General features: G+C 32.0%; 2 protein-coding genes across 12 annotated transcripts in view; one reads left to right on the top strand and one right to left on the bottom strand.

Annotated features, from left to right (window-relative positions):
• Positions 1 to 24,890, top strand: part of rad9b (RAD9 checkpoint clamp component B) — a 105,502-nt gene that overhangs the window by 1,794 nt on the left and 78,818 nt on the right. For 7 of the 11 annotated variants that reach the window (XM_073909660.1, XM_073909662.1, XM_073909659.1 and 4 more), the window contains exons 3-11: positions 52 to 186; positions 1,875 to 1,989; positions 2,211 to 2,310; positions 4,207 to 4,313; positions 6,133 to 6,239; positions 11,772 to 11,836; positions 11,947 to 12,048; positions 16,931 to 17,180; positions 21,772 to 21,890. In XM_073909660.1, coding sequence (XP_073765761.1) covers positions 52 to 186; positions 1,875 to 1,989; positions 2,211 to 2,310; positions 4,207 to 4,313; positions 6,133 to 6,239; positions 11,772 to 11,836; positions 11,947 to 12,048; positions 16,931 to 17,180; positions 21,772 to 21,890 — 1,100 coding nt within the window. Of the gene's footprint in view, positions 1 to 51; positions 187 to 1,874; positions 1,990 to 2,210; positions 2,311 to 4,206; positions 4,314 to 6,132; positions 6,240 to 11,771; positions 11,837 to 11,946; positions 12,049 to 16,930; positions 17,181 to 21,771; positions 22,218 to 24,890 lie in introns of those variants that run through there. The other 4 variants (XM_073909667.1, XM_073909668.1, NM_001320354.1 and 1 more) reach the window with 3 other exon arrangements.
• Positions 1 to 24,890, bottom strand: part of myl2b (myosin, light chain 2b, regulatory, cardiac, slow) — a 271,503-nt gene that overhangs the window by 174,669 nt on the left and 71,944 nt on the right. The gene's annotated exons all lie outside the window — the stretch shown is intronic.

Here is a 24,890-nt window from a genome sequence, read left to right as displayed (position 1 = left end):
CTATAAAATGTTAACTTTAATATTAATCTGTCAATTTTTCTTTCTCTACAGTTGGCTGTGAGGACTGTGAACTCCTCTCAGTCAGGTTACGCCTGTTTCTGCTTCGCTCCTCTGTTCTTCCAGCAGTATATTCCAGATCCAGCCACGAAAGATTCTCAAGCAGTAAAATGCAAATTAAACTTGAAGGTAATAAACTTTCAGAAACGCAGGTTTATTTTAAGTCTTTAGTGTTTGGACATCGACATTATTACCTTTACTAATATGCTTTAAAATTACATACAACAGAACAAAAACGACAGAATATAAAATATGTATATTATGATATTATGTAGGCGACGCGGTGGCGCAATATGTAGTGCTGCCGCCTCACAGCAAGAAGGTTGCTGGTTCGAACCTCGGCTGGTTCAGTTGGCATTTCTGTGCAGAGGTTGCATGTTCTCCCCGTGTTCGCGTGGTTTTCCTCGAGGTGCTCCGGTTTCCCCAACAAGTCCATGGTGGGCTATATCGTCCATAGTGTAGGAGTGTGAATGGATGTTTCCCAGTGATGGGTTGCGGCTGGAAGAGCATCCACTACGTAAAAAACATGCTGGATAAATTGGCGGTTCATTCCGCTGTGGCGACCCCAGATTAATAAAGGGACTAAGCCGAAAAGAAAATAAACGAATGAATGATATTATTTACTACTCAGGTAACATAGTGGCTCAGTGGTTAGCATTGTAGCCTTACAGCAAGAAGGTCGCTGGTTCGAGTCCCGGCTGGGTCAGTTGGCATTTCTTTGTAGAGTTTACATGTTCTCTCCGTGTTGGTGTGGGTTTCCTCCGGGTGCTCTGGTTTCCCCCACAGTCCAATAACATGCGCTATAGGGGAATTGAATAAACTAAATTAGTCATACTGTATGAGTGTGAATAAGAGTGTATGGGTGTTTCCCAGTACTGGGTTGTGGCTGCAAGGGTATCTGCTAGTTAAACATTAGCTAGAATAGTTGGTGGTTCATTCCACTGTGGCAACCCCTGATGAATAAAGGGATTAAGCCGAAGGAAAATGAATAAACGTACTAGTCAAAAGTTCTTAAAGTAAAATTTAAGACATATTTTTTAACAGTTTTGCAAGATCAAGATAGCAATGTCTCTTATGTTCACCACAGTTGTATATATTTAATAGAAAAGCATTTAAAACAAAAACAATAACAATATAAAATATTATTGCAATAACAAAGAATATAATATTAAGTCAAAATTATTGGCCCCCTTTGTTTTTTCTCTCTTAAATATTTCTCATATGATGCTTAACAGCAAGGAAATTCTCACAGTATGTCTGATAATATTGTTTATTCTGGAGAAAGTCTTACTTGTTTTAGTTTTTAATTAAAAAAAAAAACATTTTAAGGTCAATATTAACAGCCCCTTAATCAATAGTTGTTTTTTGATAGTCTACAGAACAAACCATCACTATAAAATAAATTGCCTAATTACCCTAACCTGCCTAGTTAACCTAATTACCCTAGTTAAACCTTTTAATTGCCCTTTATAAGCTGTCTTGAAAAATATCTAGTCAAATATTATTTACTGTCATCATGGCAATGATTAAAAATAAATTAGAGATGAGTTATTAAAATTATTATGTTTAGAAATGTGTTAAAAAAAACTTCTCTCTGTTAAACAGAATTTGGGGGGAAAATAAACCGGGAGGCAAATAATTCTGACTTTACCTATATAATATATAATATAATATATTTAATATTATTTCTAAAGAATTATAATTCTAAAACCTTCAGTATTAATAATACCCAATGCCTTGATTTATGTCTAAAAGTATTATTCATGCTCTGCATATTTACTAATTGTCATGTGCTTTAAAATACTAATATTTTTCAGTGCGTGCTTCCTATGTTCCGCTGTGTGACGTGTCGAGAGCGAAGTGTGGACAGATGTGAAATAAGCATCAAAATCCCAGACGGCAGAGTGACATTTCGCTTTCACTGCAGACACGGTTAGTTCATTTGCATGTGAAGTGCGTATGGAACTGGAACTGCATTGATGGAGGGAGAAACAGATTGGTGTTGGCGGATGTAATAACAGGGTGGCAGCGCACTTCACTGGACCCTCTTCTGTCATAAGGAGATGCTACAAATCATTTCCATATTGCATAATTCCTCACAACTTATCACATTTGTTCTAGTCAAGATGTTGATTCTTACTTGTGGGTTTTAGGAATCACCAAGACCCATAATTTGGGGTATCAGGAGTGTGAAGCTTTACAGGCTGTGTTTCCAGCTCACCTCAGTCCAAATGTCCTGATGGCCCAGTCCAAGTGAGTTGAGCAGCACTTCTTTTCTAAAACTGTTTTAGCATTCATAACACAGTCAAATCCATGTTTTGGCAGAGATGAATGCATTTCTTAAAATGCATAGCTTTTTTTAAGCATACAGTGTAAAGAAATTGATTAAAAAGTTGGTATTTTGTTTTTCACAAGGTTTTTTTTTTTGTTGATCTGTGCTCTGTAGACTTTTTATCTTTTATTTTTTTGGCAGCTTATTCATTCATTCATTCATTTTTCTTTAGCTCAGCCCCTTTATTTATCAGGGGTCACTACTCTTACTTTCAATTAAGCTTATTCGATTCACCTGCAGCGCATGTCTTTGGACTGTGGAGAAACCGGAGCACCCGGAGGAAAATACACAGTCAACACGGGGAGAACATGCTCCACACAGAAATGCCAACTGACCTAGCCGGTAGTCGAACCAGCGACCTTCTTGCTGTGAGACAACAGTGCTAACCACTGAGCCACTTTGACACCCCATTTTCAGCGGTTTAACTACTGACTTTTATTGACATTTTAGTAATTTGATACAGTGTATATTGTGTAAAATATCAAACAGAAATAAGTGTAAAATGTCAGAAAGACTAGCAGTTTGTTACTAGGATTTTGTACTGTAATTTACAACTCCAGTCCAGGCTGTATACCAGTTCAAACTATTAAAAATGTCAATAAAAGTAACTTTTTAAAATTTTTCAACATCAAAAGTTGTTGGTAGAAAGATCAATGTCTCGTAATGCAATTCAAAAGCCTTAAAAACATCAATCGTAAATTCTGGAAATAAGTTACTTTACAGATATATAGGATATTGTAGGGAACTAAAGAAAAAATAAATGTTATTTTAAGATGATTAATATATTTTTTATCAATTTAAAATGAAAAAAATGGAGGTGTAAAAGTAGTCAAACATGGTAATTCATGTAAGTCTCATTGAAAACTTAATATACAGTTGAAGTCAGTATTATTAGCACTCCTTTGATTTATTTATTTGTTTTATATTTCCCAAATTATATTTAACAGAGCAAGGAAATGTTTACAGTATGTCTGATAAAATACTTTCATCTGGAGACTCTTATTTATTTTATTTCAGCTAGAATGAAAGCAGTTTTAAATTTTTTAAACACCATTTTAAGGTCAACATTATTAGCCCCTTTAAGCTAATTATTTTTTCGATAGTGTACAGATCAAACCATCGTTATACAGTAACTTGCCTAATTACCCTAACCTGCCTAGTTAACCTAGTTAAGCCTTTAAATGTCACTTTAAGCTGTGTAGAAGTATCTTGAAAAATATCTAGTCAAATATTATTTACTGTCATCATGACAACGATAAAATAAATCAGTTATTAGAAATGAGTTCTTCTCTCCGTTAAACAGAAATTGGGGAAAAAATAAACAAGGGGGCTAATAATTCTGACTTCAACTATATATTTTGGTTTAAATTTAAAAAAAAAAGAGGACAGCTCTCCCAAACATCAACATTTACTTGCATTTACATAGTTCCAAACCATCATGAGTTTTTTTTCTGTTAAACACAAAAGAAGATATTTTGAAGAATGTTAGAAACCGGTAACCGTTGCCTTTCATAGTAAGAAACACAAATACTATGAATTTCAATAGTTACTGGTTTCTAAAATTCTTCGAAATATCTTATAGCTGTCTTGGGTTGTTAATTGAAATTAAATCTACTATTTTTTAACACAAAATCTAGCTTAAATGTTTGTTTACTAACGAAGATTTATACATCCTAAAATAAATGTATTACTTATTATTGTTTTTAATGCATTAACTAACATGGCTTTATTGTAAAGTTTCACTGTTTTTTTGTTTCTTTGACAGGACCTTCCAAAACCATAATCTGACTTAAAAATTATATATTTTTTTGTCTCAGACTGTTAGGTGGCATCGTGGTGCATTTCCCAGTTTCACAAGAAGAGGTCACTCTTTCCGTTTCCTCTCTTAAAGTCGTCCTGAAGACCTTTTGTGTGGAAGAAAATGGTGAGAAAACCTTTGCCTATGTTTCCAGTACAGTACACCACCATACAGTGATGTTACTGTTGTTGAAGAAGTTATTACTTTAATATCATTTATCATTCTGTTAGGCTTTAATAATAAATAGTGATTAATGCTTTGGTTTCTATTTTTAAAATAGTAGGCAGTACACAGTACCAAGTAAGCTGGCATTCCATTTTTAACTGACAGTATATGATTGTACTTTATATAATTATAAATAATTACTGCATACATTATGCATAGTGACATTTATGCAGGTGGCAGACACTTTTATCTAAAGTGACTTATGTTGCATTAAAGGTACAAAAAATTGTGTTATTAGTTCTTACTTGCCCTGGGAATCAAACCCAAAATCTCCACATATAAATCAGATTTATTTATTTATTATAATTCTTTTTGTTAAAAACTTTGTTTTTTAAGCATTCAAGCATGTTGATTTACAAATTTGGTCCAACACCAATTAATACAACAATTAACAATAAAAGATTCAATATACAAACAATACATAACAAAGTAAAATAACAATAGATAAATGCAATAAGTAAATAATAAAAAAACTGACCTGTTTATTTATTAATAAATTTTTATTTTGTTTTTTGTCCAGTCATTGGAATTATAAATATGTTAATATATGTTGAAATATATTGGTTATAATTGTGTATATGTGTTCATATGTAACCATATGTAACCATATATATATATATGTATATACAACATATGTACATATTTGTAATTTCATTGGTTCAGTGGTAACATATATAATTTTTTAATTAATTTTTTTTCAATTATTTGTTTATTATTTCCCGAATAATGATTAACAGAGCAAGGAAATTTTCACAGTATGTCTGATAATATTTTTTCTTCTGGAGAAAGTCTTATTTGTTTTATTTCAGCTAGAATAAAAGCAGTTTTTAATTTTTTAAAATCCATTTCAGGGTCAAAATTATTAGCCTCTTTAAGCTTTTTATGTTTTCGATAATCTACAGAACAAACTATCATTATACAACAACTTGACTAATTACCCTAACCTGCCTAGTTAACCTAAGTAACCTAGTTAAGCCTTTAAATGTCACTTTAAGCTGTATAGAAGTGTCTTTAAAAATATCCAGTCAAATATTATTTACTGTCATCATGACAAAGATAAAATAAATCTTAAGTTAAGTTATTAGAGATGAGTTATTAAAACTATTATGTTTAGAAATGTGTTGAAAAAATCTGCTCTTCATTAAACAAAAAATTGGGGAAAGAAATAAACAGGGGGCCAAAAAATGTATATATATATATATATATATATATATATATATATATATATATATATATATATATATATATATATATATATATAATTTTTTTTTTAGATCCCCTGTTAATTTTTTCACCTATTTCTGTTAAACGAAGAGAAGATTTTTGACTAGATATTTTTCAAGATACTAGTATTCAGCTTAAAGTGACATTTAAATGCTTAACTAGGTTAATTAGGTTAAAGTTAGGGTAATTAGGCAAGTCATTCTATAACGATGGTGTGTTCTGTAGACAATCAAAAAATATTGCTTAAGGGGGCTAATAATATTGACCTTAAATGGTTTTAGAAAAATTTAAAGCTGCTTTTATTCTAGCTGAAACAAAACAAATAAGACTTTGTCCAGAAGAAAAAATATTATAGGAAATACTGTGAAAATTTCCTTGCTCTGTTAAACATCGTTTGGGAAAAATTCAGAGGAGGGATAATATTTTGACTTCAAATGTATGTATTTATACTGTAACTCCTGTATCATCAGATGTTGTTTTATTTGTTTGTTGTCAGACTGCATAAAAGGCATGAACACAGCGCTGATGCTGCACCCAGATGAGCTGGACTACTTTCAGGTTGGAGAGGATTCAGATGTGACCTTCTGCCTCAAAGAACTGAGGGTGAGCATTTTTTAACAAGTAAAGACACAGGACAAGTTGTGCATACGGTTAATTCGTTTCTGTACAAAGATGTTTTATTTGATGTGTGTGCTGTGGAGTATATGAGGATCTGTACATATTCATTTTTATAGCGGCTTATTTCTGGCCTGCCATGAAGCTGTCTGTGGCTATCATTTTCACTGAAGAGAGTTCAGAGAAAGTGTGTCATGCATTTGAACTGGACGTTCTGCAGTGCTCTTTTAACTTGCACCCAGATGTGCTTTTGATTTGCTTTGTGTGCAGTAAATACATACTGCTCTCCCTAAATTGCATAAGCAGAATAGTTGCATTAAGTAAAACACTTATGAAAAAGTAATAGTTTGATTAAAAAAACAAAACACTGAGCAAACAGTCATGTTCAGTGATACACACACACACACACTCTCACGCACGCACGCTCACACATACACACACACTAATACATTTATTCATGCATTCATTCAGTTGCTTTTTCGGCTTAGTCCCTTTATTAATCAGGGGTCGCCACAGCGGAATGAACCACCAACTTATTCAGCATGATTTTTACTTGCCCTTCCAGCTGCAACCGAGTACTGCAAAACATCCATACACACTCATTCACATACACTATCCAATTCACCTATACCACATGTCTTTGAACTTGTGGGAAAAATCGGAGCACCCGGAGAAAACTCCAACTGACCCAGCCTGGGCTTGAACCAGCGACCTACTTGCTGTGAGGCGATTGTTCTACCCACTGCGCTGTTTATTTATTTATTAATTCATTTATTTATTTATAAATAAAACCCTTACACACCCCTTACAAAGCACAGACCCCTTACAAATCTCTCTTTTAAATTAATATTTTCTGTAGGATGCAATACAATAATATAGTTGTGCATATACATTAGATTAGTCAGTGTCGAAGCCAAAACTTGAACTAGTTTACCAAAAAAACGTAAGATCATTGTGCAAACATTTGTACACCTCAGTGAATATGTTAGGGAAAAATATTAAATGAAATGTTAATAAAAACAAAAAATGAAGATGACCATAAAATATATGTAATGTAGTTGAACATTTGTAGTTTACTGTTTTCATTTTTTTGCAATAATTCATTTAAATTTGAATGATTTATATTTCTATATAAGATGTTTGGTCAACAAACTCTTAATTTAAAGAACACAACAGTTTAATAAAACCAATGCACCAACAATTTGTCTATATTCTATGAGAAAAAAATTATTTTAATTTTAATTTAATTTTTATTAAAATAAATTTTATTTTATTTTTATTAAATGTAATTTTATAATCATTCTGTAATTATATTTTATTTATTATTATTGTAAAATGTATGTTATTTTATTTTTATTTTATTTTTCCTTTTTTGGGGTGATTTTAAAATTGTAACATATCCAAGAACACAATTTGAATTTGTATTCGCTTGCACAGCCTTTGACCCTGAATACCATGGAGGTCTAGTGCACCAAACTATATTGCATTTTATTTCAATTTTGTTTTTTAATTTTAAATTAATTTATTCATTTATTGTTTTGTAAATTTAATTTAAGTTTAATTTTCTTAAACATTTTATTTTGGTGATTTTAAAATTGTGGGCCATCACTGAGGCGCAGTAGGTAGCACAATTGCCTTACAACAAGATAGTCTCTGGTTAGAGCCCTGGCTGGGTCAGTTGGCATGTCTGTGTGGAGTTTGCATGTTCTTCCCGTGATGGCGTGGGTTTCTTCCGGGTGCTCTGGTTTCCCTCACATTCCAAAAACATGCGGTACAGGTGAATTGAATACGCTAAATTGGCCGTAGTGTATGTGTGTGAAAGAGTGTGAAAGAGTGTGAAAAAGTGTGTATGGGTGTTTCCCAGTGTTGGGTTCCGGCTGGAAGGGCATCCGCTGCATGAAACATATGCTGGAATAGTTGGCGGTTAATACCGCTGTGGCACCCCCTGATTAATAAAGGGACTAAGCCGAAAAGAAAATAAATGAATCAATGAATGGTTTTAAAAGTACAACATATCCAAGAACACAAGTTGAATTTGTATTCACTTGCACAGCCTTTGACACTAATTAGCAGGGAGATCTAGTGCACCAAACTATATAGCATTTTATTTCATTCATTTATTTATTTATTGTTATTATTATTGTTTTATTAATGTTATGTTATTTTTATTAATTTTAAAGCATTTTTTGGTGATTTTAAAATTGTAACATCGAAGAACACAAGTTGAATTTGTATTCCCTTGCACAGCCTTTGACCCTGATTTCCAGGGAGATCTAGTGCACCAAAAATATGTTGCATTTTTTAAAATGTATTTTTATATATATTTATTTTTTATTTATTTTTTTGTAAATTTAATTTAATTAATTTATTTTTGGTGATTTTAAAATTGTAACATATCCAAGAACATTTCATTTTTGTTTTTGCTTTATTTGTATTAACACACACATACGCATACATTTATTTATTTATTTATTTATTTATTTATTTATTTATATTATTATTTACATTTAATTACATTTTTGTTTTTGGTGATTTTAAAATTGCAACATATCCAAGAACACAAACCTTGCACAGCTGTGCACAAAAATAAATTTTAATTAAAATAAATGTTAATTTTATTATTATTATTATTATTATTATTATTATTATTATTATTATTATTATTATTATTTTAATATTAATATTGTTTTGTAAATTTAGTTTTATTTTATTTTTGGTGATTTTTTCATATCCAAGAACACAAGTTGAATTTGTATGCCCTTGCACAGCCTTTGACCCTGATTTCCAGGGAGATCTAGTGGTACTGGATTATGCCCCGATAGTACGGACCCTAGTCACGTCTGCGCTTTGGCTGTGTGTCAGCAGCGTAACTTCTTGGCAGGTCCTCAGTGTGTTTGTGTCAGTCATTGATGCAGTGGGACAGATGCTTGGATTCGGACCAGATAGCCTGTCAAAATGAGTTACAGCACTGGACAGCACACTGTGGTCTGGACACATGACTGACCTTCTCCTCGTGCGCTCTTAAACGGGGTCTAGTACATTTGTACGGTTCAGTGTGTCCTTTGTGAATAAAATACTGTGTAAATGTGTTTCGACAGGTCCTAATTCTTAAGTTTTGTGCTGGACTGTCTTTATGATCTTTTAAATCTAGCTGCTTTGCCCAATAACTAAATTTTTATTATGTAATGTCACTTTTATAAGGGGTTGTGTGGACACAGTGTGTGCATATAATCAGCTTCTAATGGTAAAAGTGAATTAGTTCTTTTTTTTATAATCACGCTTGATCTGCAGAAACACTTTGGTTGACATTCTCTTCTTGTATGTGTCATCAGAGGGGGAAAGCTCCGCCCACTAGTGATGTTCTCTCCCTCATTAGCATAAGCAGCCCTGAGTGGGAAGCATCTAGAGTCTGCCATTAGAGTTTTCTTCTCCTGAAGATAGTGTCAGCGACTAAGAGGATTACAAACTTACAGTATAACTAATTCATTTATTTATTTTCTTTTCGGCTTAGTCCCTTTATTAATCAGAGGTCGCCATAGTGGAATGAACCACCAAGTTATCAAGCATGTGTTTTACGCAGCCGATGCCTTTCCAGCTGCAACCCAGTACTGGAAAACACCCATACACACTCTTTCACACATACACTACAGCCAATTTAAGTTAATCAATTCACCTGTACTGCATGTCTTTGGACTGTGGGGGAAACCAGAGAACCCAGAGAAAACCCAAGCCAACACGAGGAGAACATGCAAACTCCACACAGAAATGACAACTGGCCCAGCGACTTTCTTGCTGTGACAGTGCTACCCACTTAGCCACAGTGTCGCCCCGTTTTAATACAATTATTATTATTTGACATCATGTTAATTGTTATAATTTCTTACTGAACATTTTATAAATTGATAATTTTTTATTTAATAATTAGCTTTTAATATCAAATAATAGTTATAATACAATTAATGAGCTAGCATTTACTATTATACGTATTATAAACTGTAAAAGGGCTGCACGGTGGCACAGTGGGTAGCACGTTCACCCTTACAGCCAGAAGGTTGCTGGTTCGAGCCTCGGATGGGTCAGTTGACGTTTCTGTGTGGAGTTTGCATGTTCTCCCCATGTTCATGTGGGTTTTCCTCCGGGTGCTTCGTGTTCCCCTTACAAGTCGAGAAGTCCAAAGACATGTGGTATAGCTGAATTGGGTAGGCTAAATTGTCTGAATTGTAAAATTGTGTATGTGTGAATGAATGTGTATGGATGTTTCCCAGTGGTGAGTTGCAGCTGGAAGGCAACTGACTCAGCTGGGGCTTAAATCAGCGACCTTTTTGCTGTGAGGCGATTGTGCTACGCGCTGCGCCACTGCGATATAATATAATTAATATGATATAATATAATATAGTATAATATAATATAGTATAATATAATATAATATAATATAATATAGTATAATATAGTATAATATATTATAATATAATATAATATAATATAATATAATATAATATAAAATGATATAATATAATATAATATAGTATAATATAATATAATATAATATAATATAATATAATATAATATAGTATGATATAATATAATATAATATAGTATAATATAATATAGTATAATATAATATAATATAATATAGTATGATATAATATAATATAATATAGTATAATATAATATAATATAATATAATATAATATAATATAATATAATATAATATAATATAATATAATATAGTATGATATAATATAATATAGTATAATATAATATAATATAATATAATATAATATAGTATAATATATTATAATATAGTATAATATAATATAATATAATATAATATAATATAATATAATATAGTATAATATATTATAATATAGTATAATATAATATAATATAATATAATATAATATAATATAATATAGTATAATATAATATAAAATAATAAATATAATATAATATAATATAATATAGTATAATAAAATATAATATAATAAATATATTATAACAAATATAATATAGTATAATAAAATATAACAATATAATATAATAATATAATATAATATAATATAATATAATATAATATAATATAATGTAATATAATATAATATATTATAATATAATCAATATTATATATGATAGTAAATATAATATTAAATAATATAATATAACTTAATGTCCATTTAAAAAAATCCATTTATTGACGTTAATAATAATAATAATTATTATAATTAATCAATTAATTAATTTAGTGTTATATAATCTAGTATTGAGCTAGATTTAAAAGATCAAATTTTTGTGATGTTATTTTATGTGTAATTATTATACACATATAATGTCCCTTAAGAGTTTGGTCTTTTAAATCTAGGTCAACACATTTGCTTAATACCTTAATTATATAGAATAAACCAAATGTAATAAATGTGTGTGTAATTGTGTTTGTAAGATTATGAATAATTAAAATGAATTTTCTCTTCATTTTTAAAATTCATTATTCATTATTTAAATTTATTATTTGTCATTTTTTAGGGACTGCTGTCTTTTGCTGAGTGTTATGGTTTACCAGTGTCTTGTCAGTTTGGTGCAGCTGGACAGTAAGTCTTTTTCAGCCTTATCTGTCAAACCTCACATATTCATTATACATTTACAGTATGTGCAGGATAGAATAAATCCAGAGCAATAAGCTGATTCTGAACTCTTTCAGGCCGATATCCTTCACTGTGAAAGACATTACACTGGAGGCCCATGTTGTGTTGTCAACCTTAACCAATCCAGACTCCGAGAGCTCGTCTCAACCTGCACCGCGGTAAGTTTCACTCCCATATTCATATCAATATATACGTTTTTCAAATGATTAAACCTGAAACAAATAATTGTACCTATAATTGTGTGTGTGTGTGTGTGTATATATATATATATATATAAATGTGATGACGTCACTGAAGTTGCTCCGCCTCCCTGTAGTGTTTGTGCTCGCTTGTATCGGTGTCAGTGCTTCTCTGTGTTAATCCCAAGCTGAAACAAACATCTGGGTCACCTGTTGCGTGTGCTTTACGTCACTGCTGACTGTTCAAACAGACAGCTTGCATTAAATAATGCTAACCTAAGCTAAGATAAATAACAGCTCTTCATTTTTTATCTCTTATTTTTAAAAGTGCAAAGGGTTTATTTGCATACAACTCAAGTTTATTTGCATGTTTAGTGTAAAGTCTATCCAAACAACAAGTCCATTTATATTGATTTTTTTGTTGTTGTTGTTGCTGAAAGTGATTTATTAAAATGGTAAATAATTAAAGCTAACTGTAATACAAATCAAAAATAATAATCATACATATAATTTGAAAAATATATGCAATTTAACCAAATCAAGAAGAAATTAAACTGGCCTATTCTGATAAGTGGCTGTTATGAAAATTTTTACACTTGTCTAATTTATTTATTTATTTATTTATTTATTTGTTTGTTTGTTTGTTTGTTTGTTTGTTTGTTAGATCATTTACATGTATTTGCATTTGTATATTTATTTGCATTCATGTATTTATTTTGCATTTATTTATTTGCATGTATTCATATATTTGCATTTATTTATCTATTTACTTATTATTTATTTGCAACTAATTATTCATTTGCACTTTTACATTAATTTATTTGTACTTATTTATTTTTAGTTATTTATTTGCATTTATTTATTTGTATTTATTTATTCATTTTTATTTATTTATTTATTTGTATTTATTTATTTTGCATGTATTTATTTGAATTTATTTATTTGTATTTTTTACAAATATTTATTTATTTATTTGCATTTATTTATTGATTTACATTTATTTTATTTATTTATTTTCATTTATTTATTTATTTGTTTGTATTTATTTATTTATTTGCATTTACACATTTATATTTATTTATTTATTTAAAATTATTATTTATTTTTTGCATAAATTTATTTGCATGTATTTATATACATTTGTTTATTTATTTAGCATTTATTTATTTATTTATTTGTTTGCATTTACGTATTAATTTGCTTATATTTATTTATTTGCATTTATATATTTATTTATTTTCATTAATTTATTTATATTTATTTATTAATTTATTTACATTTATATCAGCATTTGCATTTATACTTGCATTTTTGTATTTGCATTTATTTCATTATTTACATTTAATTATTTTTATTAATGTATTTACTTGCATTTGTTTATTTTTATTAATGTATTTATTAATGTATTTATTTATTTGCATTTATTTATGTGTTAATCAAATGCATTTTAAAAAATACGACAAAAAAAGAAGGTGATACTTAGGATGAGTTTAAAATAACCAGTCCTGATTTAGGTCAGTAATAGTTTGTTGTTCAAATCCCATATGATTCTTACTATTATTAATGTTTTGTTGTTGTTGTTGTTGTTGCATGAACTGTTAAGAGCCACTCCTTTGCATATTAGAGCTAAACCATGAATATTAAGTTCAAAATGACACAATAAAGCACCATAAGTATGTGCCTTGACACAGCAGACAAAAGACAAACTGTACAAGTTTGGAATGTAATGAGGACATGATTACAGATTACTTTTCTTTTTGAGTAAATTACACCATTTTATCAAATAGTGGCCAAATTCCATCTTAGCAGAACAGACAAACAGATCTTGGGTACATGTAAGTAGAAACAGTTGTTGCAGTTGCATCGCTGTTTGCATGCAATGGTCCTGTGGCCTGCAGTTCTGGTAAAGGGCCAGATCTGAACATAGTAAAGCTCCGCCCCCCTGGGGTGCACTTCACATACTGTATTGAGAGGCTTGCATTCATCTTTTTCTCACTCTCTCTTTCACACACACACACACACACACACACACACACACACACACACACACACACACACACACACACACACACACCCACACACACACACACACACACACACACACACACACACACACACACACACACACACACACCCTTCATGTGTCTGTGAAGTTTGTTTTGCTTCTCTGTGTCCTCTGCTGTCCTGCACACATGCTGCACGTGTTTCATTACCCACTGAAGGCTCTGCTCCAAACTCTTTGCTGGCTGTCATGCATAAGAAACGCTTAACACCTTGGAAAATAAATAACTGGTTTTATGATATGCACACCAGAGTTATTATAACTAATCATAATAAAATTTGTTGCTTGAATAAAACTTGGGGACAGTTTACAGTAAGGTTACATTATTTGTTTTAAAAATTAAAAATCTTTGTTGATGGTAGTTTTAGCATTTACTAAATTTTAAAGTTGTATATGCTAATATTAATCAAGTTAACAAATTGTAAATATGCTGTTTTATTAACATTTGTTATATAAGATTATTATATATGTAAATAAATTCTTATATAGGGGCGACACAGTTTCTGCTAAATCTTCTCTAATGTTCTTCTGAAGAACAAATTATATGGAAATAAAATGTATATCTTGGATAGTCTGAGTGATTTAAAGGGACAGTTCACCCAAAACTGAAAACTCTGTCATTGTTCTCTTGTTGGAAAGCTTTATGAGTTGCTTCTAATCTTCTGTTAAAAATAAATAAGATATTTTGAAGAAAAAAACTTGTAAACATTGACTTTCATTGGACAAACATTCTATGAAAGTCAATGGTATCTTTTTTTGTTTTTTAACAGAAGAAAGCATACCATAAAAACAGTGTTACAGGGCAAAAGTAGCTTAGCTACATCCAAGCTATTTTTTCAATTTTCATGTTTAAATCGAAGCAACTTAAATCCAAGTCAATCATCTCTTAGTGATCTATAAACCTGTCAATGAAACAGATGAGGTATAATAGTTCAGTTCAGTTATTTACTTTAAATAAAACAAAAAATCAGCTGTTACACATTTAAAATACAATAGTAATTTATAATAAAGGGAAATATTTTGGAATAAGCATTATATTGTGTGTGTGTGTGTGTGTGTGTGTGTGTGTATATACATATATACATATATATATATATATCCTCTTCTTCTTTGGCCTTAGTCCCGTATGGTTGCGGGGTCGGCTCTTTGGAACAAGTCCTCCATTTAGACTTAGTCCATATGATAACGACTTTTTTACACATTCCGGCCGGCCTCTCGTCTGGGCCTGTCACCCTCATACACTCATACACTACGGACAATTTAGCCTACCCAATTAACCTACAGCATGTGTTTGGACTGTGGCGGAAACCGGAGCACCCGAAGGAAACCCACGCAAACGCAGGGAGAACATGCAAACTCCTCACAGAAATGCCAACTGAGCCAAGGTTCAAACCAGCGACCCAGCAACCTTCTTGCTGTGGGCGACAGCACTACCTACTGCGCCACTGCTTCGGCCATATGTATATGTGTATATATAACAAATAAGACTTTCTTCAGAAAATAATATATTATCAGACATACTGTGAAACTTACATTGTTCTGTTAAACATCATTTGGGAAATATTTAAAAAAGAAAATCAAAATCAAAAGGGGGCTAATAATTCTGACTTCAACTGTATATATATATATATATATATATATATATATATATATATATATATATATATATATATATATATATATTAAAGTATTTTTGAGCATAGCATCAGAAATTAAGTTACTGCATGTTAACATGTAATTCTCGAGGTATAGTCATAAGGAATCCTGCTTCAGGAACTACTCTCCCTCCGTCATCTTTCCATCAAGTAACTGAAGCAAGTTTCGATTGGTGACGTCAACAACCAGACGTGGCAGTAACGCACCAAAAACTTTGTTGTCGAACGCTGTAAAACAGGACGAAGACAAAATCATCCTTCTCCATATCATATGGATTTACTTTCATCGGCAAGACAACGGCCTCTCAGCTCTGTAAATATCGGTGCCGTCACTTATTGATCCGCGATCGGTAAATGTAGCTTGAGTTGATGCTACTGCGTTACTTGACTAATAAAATAGCTTCGCTACTGAAAAGCTATTTGATTTAGAAAGTAGCAACGCTACCGTCACGTTACTGAGAAATTTAGTTAAGCTAGTAGCACCACTACTTGTAGCGATGCTACTGCCCAACACTGCATAAAAGGTTAATAACCCACCTGAGGGAGAGTAAATAAAATAAATAGTGAGTAGATTTTTATTTTTGGTGAACTATCCCTTTAAAAGCTACAGTGGTTAGTGGATGCACACACTAAAAAATGCAGGGTTCCACACAATTTATTCAGGTTGCCCCAACACAAATTGATTAAGTTAACTTAACACTTTCAACAAATTTATGTGGATTAAACATTAAGTTGTCCCAACAAAATCTCTAGAATTGTGTTGATTCAGCTTATATTAAATAAGTAGTTTAAACAAGCAAAAAATGCCACCGCATTATTTTAGTTTTTTATTTTTAGTTTCACACTCCTAAAAAATGCTAAAATGATTTATCGTAGTTTTATTTGTATAAAACCTTGTAACCTTTCACTTTCACAGCATTGTGTAGATTTTATATTCACTGTATTTTGTTTTAAGATAAGTACACCTTTAATCTTTGCACCACATTAACCACGTCCTCCAGAACTGATGGGGCAGCAGAGAGTCTATTGATTGTTTAGCAAAGTGAAAAAGCACCAAACACAATGAAGCAGTTGAGAGCATGTTTCAGTGATTCACTAATAGTTTCAAAAACAAGAACAGCTTATTGTACTCTGTGTGTTCTAGGGATGACTGTCCTGTCAAAACCCCTAAGGCCTCCACAGCAGAAAACTCCACATATGAAGAACCCATGGAGGCAGAAGTGTGTGTTTCTGATGGGGAACGAGTGGCCTCCAGTCAGGGCAGTGAAATGTTCAGTCCAGCCCGTCATATGAGGAAGATGATGCAGCTTCATGCACCTGAAGAGATCCTGCAGAGGCCCTGTTTTGCTCCTGAATCTGTCCTGACTACACCAGTAACTCCAGCTACTTTTAAGGTTAGTCCTTGTGTGCTGTTGGGGATGTTCTCATCCTCTCTGGGGTGATTCTGAGGCTAAATTTGGCCACAAATATTGGTTACAAATCTTAAAATCTTAAAATTAAAAAATTTGGTTACAAATCTTATTTTGACACGTCTTGGGAAAATGCTTGGAAATTTTTCAGAAACTCACCAATACACTCAATTTTGGGCACATTTACCACCCTTTCATTATGTTGCAGGCTGTTTTTGCCCCATTGACTTCCATTATAATGACATATTTTAAAGGGCACCTTTGGTAAAAAATCTACTTTTCAAGCTGTTTGGACAGATCTGTGTGTTGGTATAGTGTATAGACCGTCATACTGGGGTGATATGAACACACCCAGTCCTTTTTTTTCAATTTAACTACAAAAAAAAGGGTCGGCCAATTGGAGCTGTTTTCAAATCGATCGCACCATTACGTATGTGTGCGATCCCCCCCGCCCACCGAATTGATTGACAGCTGCGCGCATTAACATGTTCCGGTAGTCGCGTGTATATGTCTACAAGACCAGGCAGACATACGCAAAGCAACCGGGAATAAAAGGTCTGTTCTGTTCGCTAGGATCAGCAATCATCATCAAATGTGATTAAGAGTAAGTTTCACATGTTTAAAGTGTTTTAAAACAGAGTATGTGTGTAATTAATTACAGCGTTTTACTTCAGCTTTACTTCATCAGCACAGCCGCGTGTCAGAACAATTATAAAATAAGACGCTTCAATCCCGGTTTGTGGAAGTTAAATCAGGTTTATTTTGTACATTAGCATAACAGATATCCACACAGTACTTGAGGTTAGCCTTAACTAAGCTAAGCGCGCTCTGTCTGTCTGCCTGCCTGTGTGTGTGTCATCTGCGTTGTGCGTGTGTATCTGTGTGTGTGTGTGTGCGCGCATTAACTTTGTAACGATATTGTGTGTGACTCATCAATGCAACTTCACTATACTGATAAGTAAAGGTTAGTTCTTACTGTAGTATCTCACAAACGCTACGTGAGACCTTCTTCCTTTAAGTCTGTCTGTTGTCTGACGCAGCTGAGGGAGGAGGCATGTAGATACAGTAGGCGGGAAAGACTCGTCTTAAAGGCGCAGTACGACAAAAACACCCCCTGCTGGAAATCAGTATAAAACAGCATCTTGTAAAAGGTAAAATGAAAAATCTGATGGGTATTTTGATCTGAAACTTTATATACACATTCTAGAGGCGCAAAAGACTTATGTTAAATCTGAAAAAAGGGGTAACCTAGGTAACCTTTGCCCTTTAATGCAAAGCCATGACACCATAGTCATGCAATCTTGATTGTTGCTGGTTTTTGTTCCATTTGGGAAGAGGTCAAATTTGTAATCTTTACAGTTGATCATCAATTGCAGTGCAAATAAAGCTTAGTTTCTACTTTCTATTTGGAGTTATATGGAGTATAGTATTGCGGTAAAGTTGGTTTTATATTCGCACATTCAGACTTTCTCCTTAATAAAATAATTTCAGAAATGTATTAATTGCAAAGTCTAAATAGTGAAACTATATTACTAGCCAATGACTGTCAAAGTACAACACTGTTCACAGTCAATTAAATAGTGCTAATGTTGTTTTGAAGTCATTCTTGCATGTAATTTCAGTCCGAATATTCAAAGTACCATAGTAAACTATACAGGGAGCTGTCACTGAACGAATGTGTGAATATAAAACCAAATTACCTCAATGAGTATAGTGTGTGTGTGTGTTAGAGAGGTTTTTGTGCACCTTGATACGTTTGATAAAATTAAAATAAGAAGCTCAGCTCTCAGAACATAGTTAGTGTATTCATGCACACAAACACCTGCTATTTAACTCCTGCTATTAAACTGCTATAAAACTCTTTTGCACAGGCCTATCTAAAGGGTTAATGCTGCCAGCTGATGATCAACAGTAAAAATACACATTTGGCCTCTTCCCAGCAACAATCAAGAATGCATGATTACATGCTGTCATGACTTTGCAATCAAAAAATGTCATTATAATGAAAGTCAATTGGGCAAAAACAGCCACAAACATAATGAAAGTGTTGTAAATTTGAACAATTCTCAAGGGTTAGAGTCCTCCATCATTAAAGCAGTGTGGCAAATCAGCTTAATAGCCTGAATTTCAATGCAGTCAATCAGTCAGAAGTAAATTTAGACCAGAATCTTTAAATAAAAGTATTAGTTGTAGTACATGTACACATAAACTTCCCTTCATTTCAGTATCCAATTTTCAGTTCCAATAGTTCCAATTCAGCCGTCCTTTAAATCAAGCAATAGCCATTTTGTTTTAATAGATAAGCATATTGAACCTTTTGACAAAATAAAAAAAACATATTTAGTGCATGTAGCAAGAAGGTCGCTGGTTTGAATCCCAGCCGTGTCAGTTGGTGTTTCTGTGTGGAGTTGGCATGTTCTCCCTGTTTTATCTTGGGTTTCTTCTAGGTGCTTCAGTTTCCCCCACAGTCCAAACACATGCGGTACAGGTGAATTGTGTTTAGACTGAACAGCTTATAAAACTGCAAAAAAATATAAATGCATCCGGCGCAAGGTGCTACGCAATTGTTGTTTGCTAGTTTCAGCTCGGCGCAAGAGTTAGTTTAACGTTTTGCACCACGCTGTTAAAAATAGCAAATGCATTGGCGCTCATATGTGCGCCCATAGGCGATCTGGTCTAAAAAAGAAGATGTTGAGGTGCATTGCTGGCTATTTTGAGGATCTAAAATAGGTTGCACAATAGATCAGCTGAGAGGAGGTCTAAAGTCCAGCGCAGAGCGCGTTAGTTGTGCGCCTCACTTACACATTGCTTAATACACACAGGGTGTACAGCAATACACAAATATCTTTACAAATGAAAAAGAATTAAAGGATTAAAATATTACAAAAAAATTTATTCTCTACATAAAACTTCATCTCGGGGGGCTTTTTCAGTTTATTCATAACAATTTGCTTTTGTATAATGTTATTATTATTAGCAGTATTATTTATTATATCCATATTTATATTTGTTTTATTAAAAACAAGCTTAGATTTGCCCACCTTTCAGGTTTTAGATCATATGGGGCACAGCATGTGTTTTAGGATATAACTTAGTTTTTTGAACACACTTTGTTGTTGTTGTTCATTTATTTGTTTGCCTGAAATTAGAACTGAATTTAGAAATAGTTTTGAAACAAATCTTTGCGCTTAATAAACTAAATGAATTATGTATAGTCTAATGGATGTCTGTGCGTGCTACACGTTTCCCAATTCACGAGAGTGAAAGTGAAAGTAAATAATGAGGAGGCTTATCTCTCAGTCTCGTGCTGCTGATGCTGTTTAACTGTTTTCTTGCTAGTGAAATGCTCAGTTTTTCCACTTACAAAGTCTGTTATGTAAATACCAAATGTGATATGGCGCGACGCAACTGACTCTTAAAGGTAATGGGAGATGAGATTCTGATTGGTTTATTCTCAAAACACACCTATAACTCATTAAGAGAATAAGCTCAACCCTGTTAGACCATGCGCAGTGGAGCAAAACGGATTTTTCAGTCCTTAAAATCGCCAAAGTGGATTCGGACACGCCCTTAATGCGTTTGCGCCCTGCGCTTTGGACTTTGCACCTGGATCGTCAAAATAGAGCCCATAGTGTCTAAACCAAGTGACTTCTTTTTTTCACACTCAATAAAGAATGGGATCAGTACCAAGAAATAAACTTTTTGAAATTCAGCCGGAAATAGGAAAAAATTTGATTTATTTTTTAAGTCAAGACACGATGAGATTGTTTATAGAAGATGCCGCATTGCACACACATGACTCACGCATGAACATTTACTTAAAGGAGAAGAACCACCAAAATGTCTATATTGCAACAGAAACCAAACAGTTAAACATATTCTTGTGGAACGCCCTATTTCAAAGTCAAAGTCAAAGTCAGCTTTATTGTCAATTCAGCCACATGTACAAGACATATAGAGAATCGAAATTGCGTTACTCTCAGACCCAAGGTGCTTAACATTAATATAATATATATATATAAAAAATAGTAGAGTTTAAGAAAAAGAAAATTTACAGTATATACATTGCACATAAATGTGGTCTAAAAAATATACATAGGTAATAAAATTGTAAACAATACAGTGACATTAATTTCTACTGTTATCAGACAACAATTTTTATCTGGAGAGACTTTAAAGGAAATATTTTTAAATGTGAATCCATCTAAAATTGTAAAATTTTTATCAAAAGGAAATCTTAAAAAACAGTTTTAGATTTTTATCTTATATATTATAATTATTATCATTATTTATGTATTTTACCTTGTACATTATTTATTGCTGTTGATGACTTTTAATTGTTAGAATATTTTTATAATTGTAGAAAATTGGTATTGGAAAATTGGTATTGGTGATAAACTTGATCTTTTTTCTTTTTGCCATGACATAGTCATAGAAGCTGAAATGACAACAAAATTAAAACTCTCTCTCTGTCTCACACTCAATAAATAATACAAGTTTTTGTGGAATTAGCATGCTACAATTTGTTCAAAATCCCTCAGATTTTTTCATTTTTAATTCAAGGGTTTCATTTCAGATCCGATCGCTGCTTTTTGGGGCTGTATATAATAGCGGAGATGGTAAAGCTGCAGATTTCCCAAGCTTGGTTTATGCCAGCGACACCGAAGATGACGGAGGAACACAGGAGACAATCAGGTAATGCCTTAGGCTAACCTGACTCGGGTAACACCTACTACAAAAATCCATGGACAAGCTACATTTCGTTGACTACAAAAACTCAGTAGTCTAAGACAGAAAATGCCTACTTTCTGCTGTTAAATGTTATATTACCTGTTGAAATGTTCCTTAAATATTGCTGTAAAGGCTGCCGCTAGGTCTTTAGTGCACTTCTTGTACTATTTTATTAATGTAAAAAGTTGTAAGCCATCTTTTTTTAGTTCAGTCCAATGCATATTTAATCGACAAACTGTTCTTGGAGGGATAAGAGGAAAAGTATAAACATTAAACTTTGAGTGAGGATGAGAAGCCGAGGTGGGCGAGAATCACTTTCTGTTGAGGAATGTCGACCTAAACACACAGTTCAGATGAGTTTGGTCACCTTGGAGAAGATAAATCGAAAAACTAACACATTCTGAAGGACTCCATGTTCTGTGTGTCCACCGATGAGTCAGAGGAAGCTTTGACTCACTGCTTTAAAATCCTGCTGGAGAAACGATGCTTACATAACACTGTAGCAATTACTGATATTGTATACATAATTCACCACATTATCCAAAGAAAGATTCAATTGTTGAATTGGGGAAAAATGTGCGAGGGAGAAGCATGACAAATTAGATCATGCAGTCATTTTGCGAAACAGAATAACTTTATTTTGTTGCCTGTTTTGTCATTTGAGCTCTTAATGTGGCAGCTCAGTTGATGGCTATTGCATTAGTTCAGGCTCATGATGTCGAGGTCACAGCTATTATAAAAATTTCTTCTTCATCCACTTACTTGTGCACTATAATGTGCACAACATTTCAGGCTCTCATGCCATTTAACAGTTTATAGCAGAAAATGATGGAACTCCAAAAAACTATTGCATAAAGCAAAGTAATGAAACAAACGAACAAATCAACCAAACTAACAGGCTAACAAATAAAGCAAGCAAACAAATGAAACAAACAAAGTAATAAAACAAACAAAAAATGAATTATAGAAACAAGCAAACCAATGAAACGAATGAAATAAACAAACTAAACAAACAAGAAGACAACATTTGAAACGAACCAATGATGCAAACAATCAAACATATGAAACAAACGAATGAAACATACAAACGAAAAAACCAATAAAAATGAACAAACAAACAAACACGCATAAAATGAAAGAAACAGGCAAACAAATTAACTGAATGAACAAATGTAACAAATAAGCAAACAACTGAAGCAAACGAATGACACAAATGAATGAACAAATGAAACTAACAAGCAAACAAATGAGATAAACAAATTAAACAAACCAGCATACAATTGAAACAAGCAAACGAATGAAACAAAAAAGAAAACAAAGAAATAAAATGAACAAACAAATAAAACAAACGAATGAAACCAAAAAGCAAGCAAATGAATGAACAAATGAAACAAACAAGCAAAGGAAATAAATGAAACAAACAAGCAAACAAATGAAATGAATGAACAAATGAAACAAATAAGCAAACAAATGACACAAATAAATGATCAAATGAAACTAACAAGCAAACAAATGAAACATAAATTAAACAAATTAAACAAACCAGCAAACAATTGAAACAAGCAAACAAATGAAACAAGAAAAAAAAAGAAAAAAAAGAAATGAAATGAACAAATAAAACATATGAATGAAACAAAAAAGCAAGCAAATGAATGAACAAATGAAACAAACAAGCAAACAAATGAAATAAATGAATCAAACAAGCAAACATTAAATGTACAAACAAATGAACAGATGAAATGAACAAGCAAATAAATTAGATAAACAAATGAAATGAACAAAACAAACGAAACAAACCAGCAAACAAATGAAACAGAAAAGAAAACAAAGAAATTAAACAAACAAGCAACAAATTAACAAAACAAACAAGCAGGCAAACAAATGAAACAAACAAGCAAACAAATGAAAATGAGAAACAAAAATAAACAAAAGTAATGAAATGCATGACAAATGTGAAGTATAAGTGTGTAATTTTGTTACTTATTTCACTTCAAGAGCAAAAAAAACACAACCCCCCCCCAAAAAACAAACAAACAAATGAAACAGGCGAACAAAAGAAACAAACAAGCTAATGAAACAAGCAAACGTAAGAAACAAATTAATTATAAAAAAAAACTAGCAAAACAAACAAAATTATTAAAATAAACGCGAAGTAGAAATGTGTCATTTTGTCACTTATTTCTCTTCAAGAGCCAAATCCCCCACTAAACTAGACCTATAAAAGCTGCTTTCTGCAGGTGGCCTTAAAGAATCATCCAGTGGTGTAATCCGGTTAATTCATCAGGATGCAAATGGCTTGTGTGATTTAGAAGAGCTACTTAACTTTGTGTGGGTTGTAGACATCAGTCTCCTGCAGTGTGACATGCTCCACTTATTCAACACTGTTTTTTTTATAAAACTCAGTATAAATATTATACATGCCACTTTTATGAGCTCATCTGTTACTTGCAGTATTTGAACACATTAATTTAGGGTTTTTAAGGTTTGAAAAGTTTATATATATATATATATATATATATATATATATATATATATATATATATATATATATATATATATATATATATATATATATATATATATATGTGTGTGTGTGTGTGTGTGTGTGTTATTATATTTTTTAAGTTAATATATATTAATTAAATTAAATAAATTAATATTTTTGTTGTCAAATAAGTTTTTTTAAAGACAGATTTAAGAAGAAAAGAATTCTGTTTACATATTTTGTCCACATATAACATAGGCAAAGCAAATAAAAAATTTAAAAGGAAAAACAAAATGGAAATTAAAAAATAATAATATTAAAAATAATCCCACCCATATAACCAGCAAACTTGTTGTTGATGTGTTTGAACAACAGAGTATGACGACAAAGCATGTTAAAACATTACAGAAATGATGCATTATTATGAGAGGGTTTTTTTGCAAGGTAACAGATAAAAGGATTCCAAATTTTGTCAAATT

This window comes from Danio rerio, chromosome 8, assembly GCF_049306965.1.
Source record: "Danio rerio strain Tuebingen ecotype United States chromosome 8, GRCz12tu, whole genome shotgun sequence".
NCBI lineage: Eukaryota > Metazoa > Chordata > Actinopteri > Cypriniformes > Danionidae > Danio > Danio rerio.
This window is presented reverse-complemented; position numbering and strand designations above follow the sequence as displayed.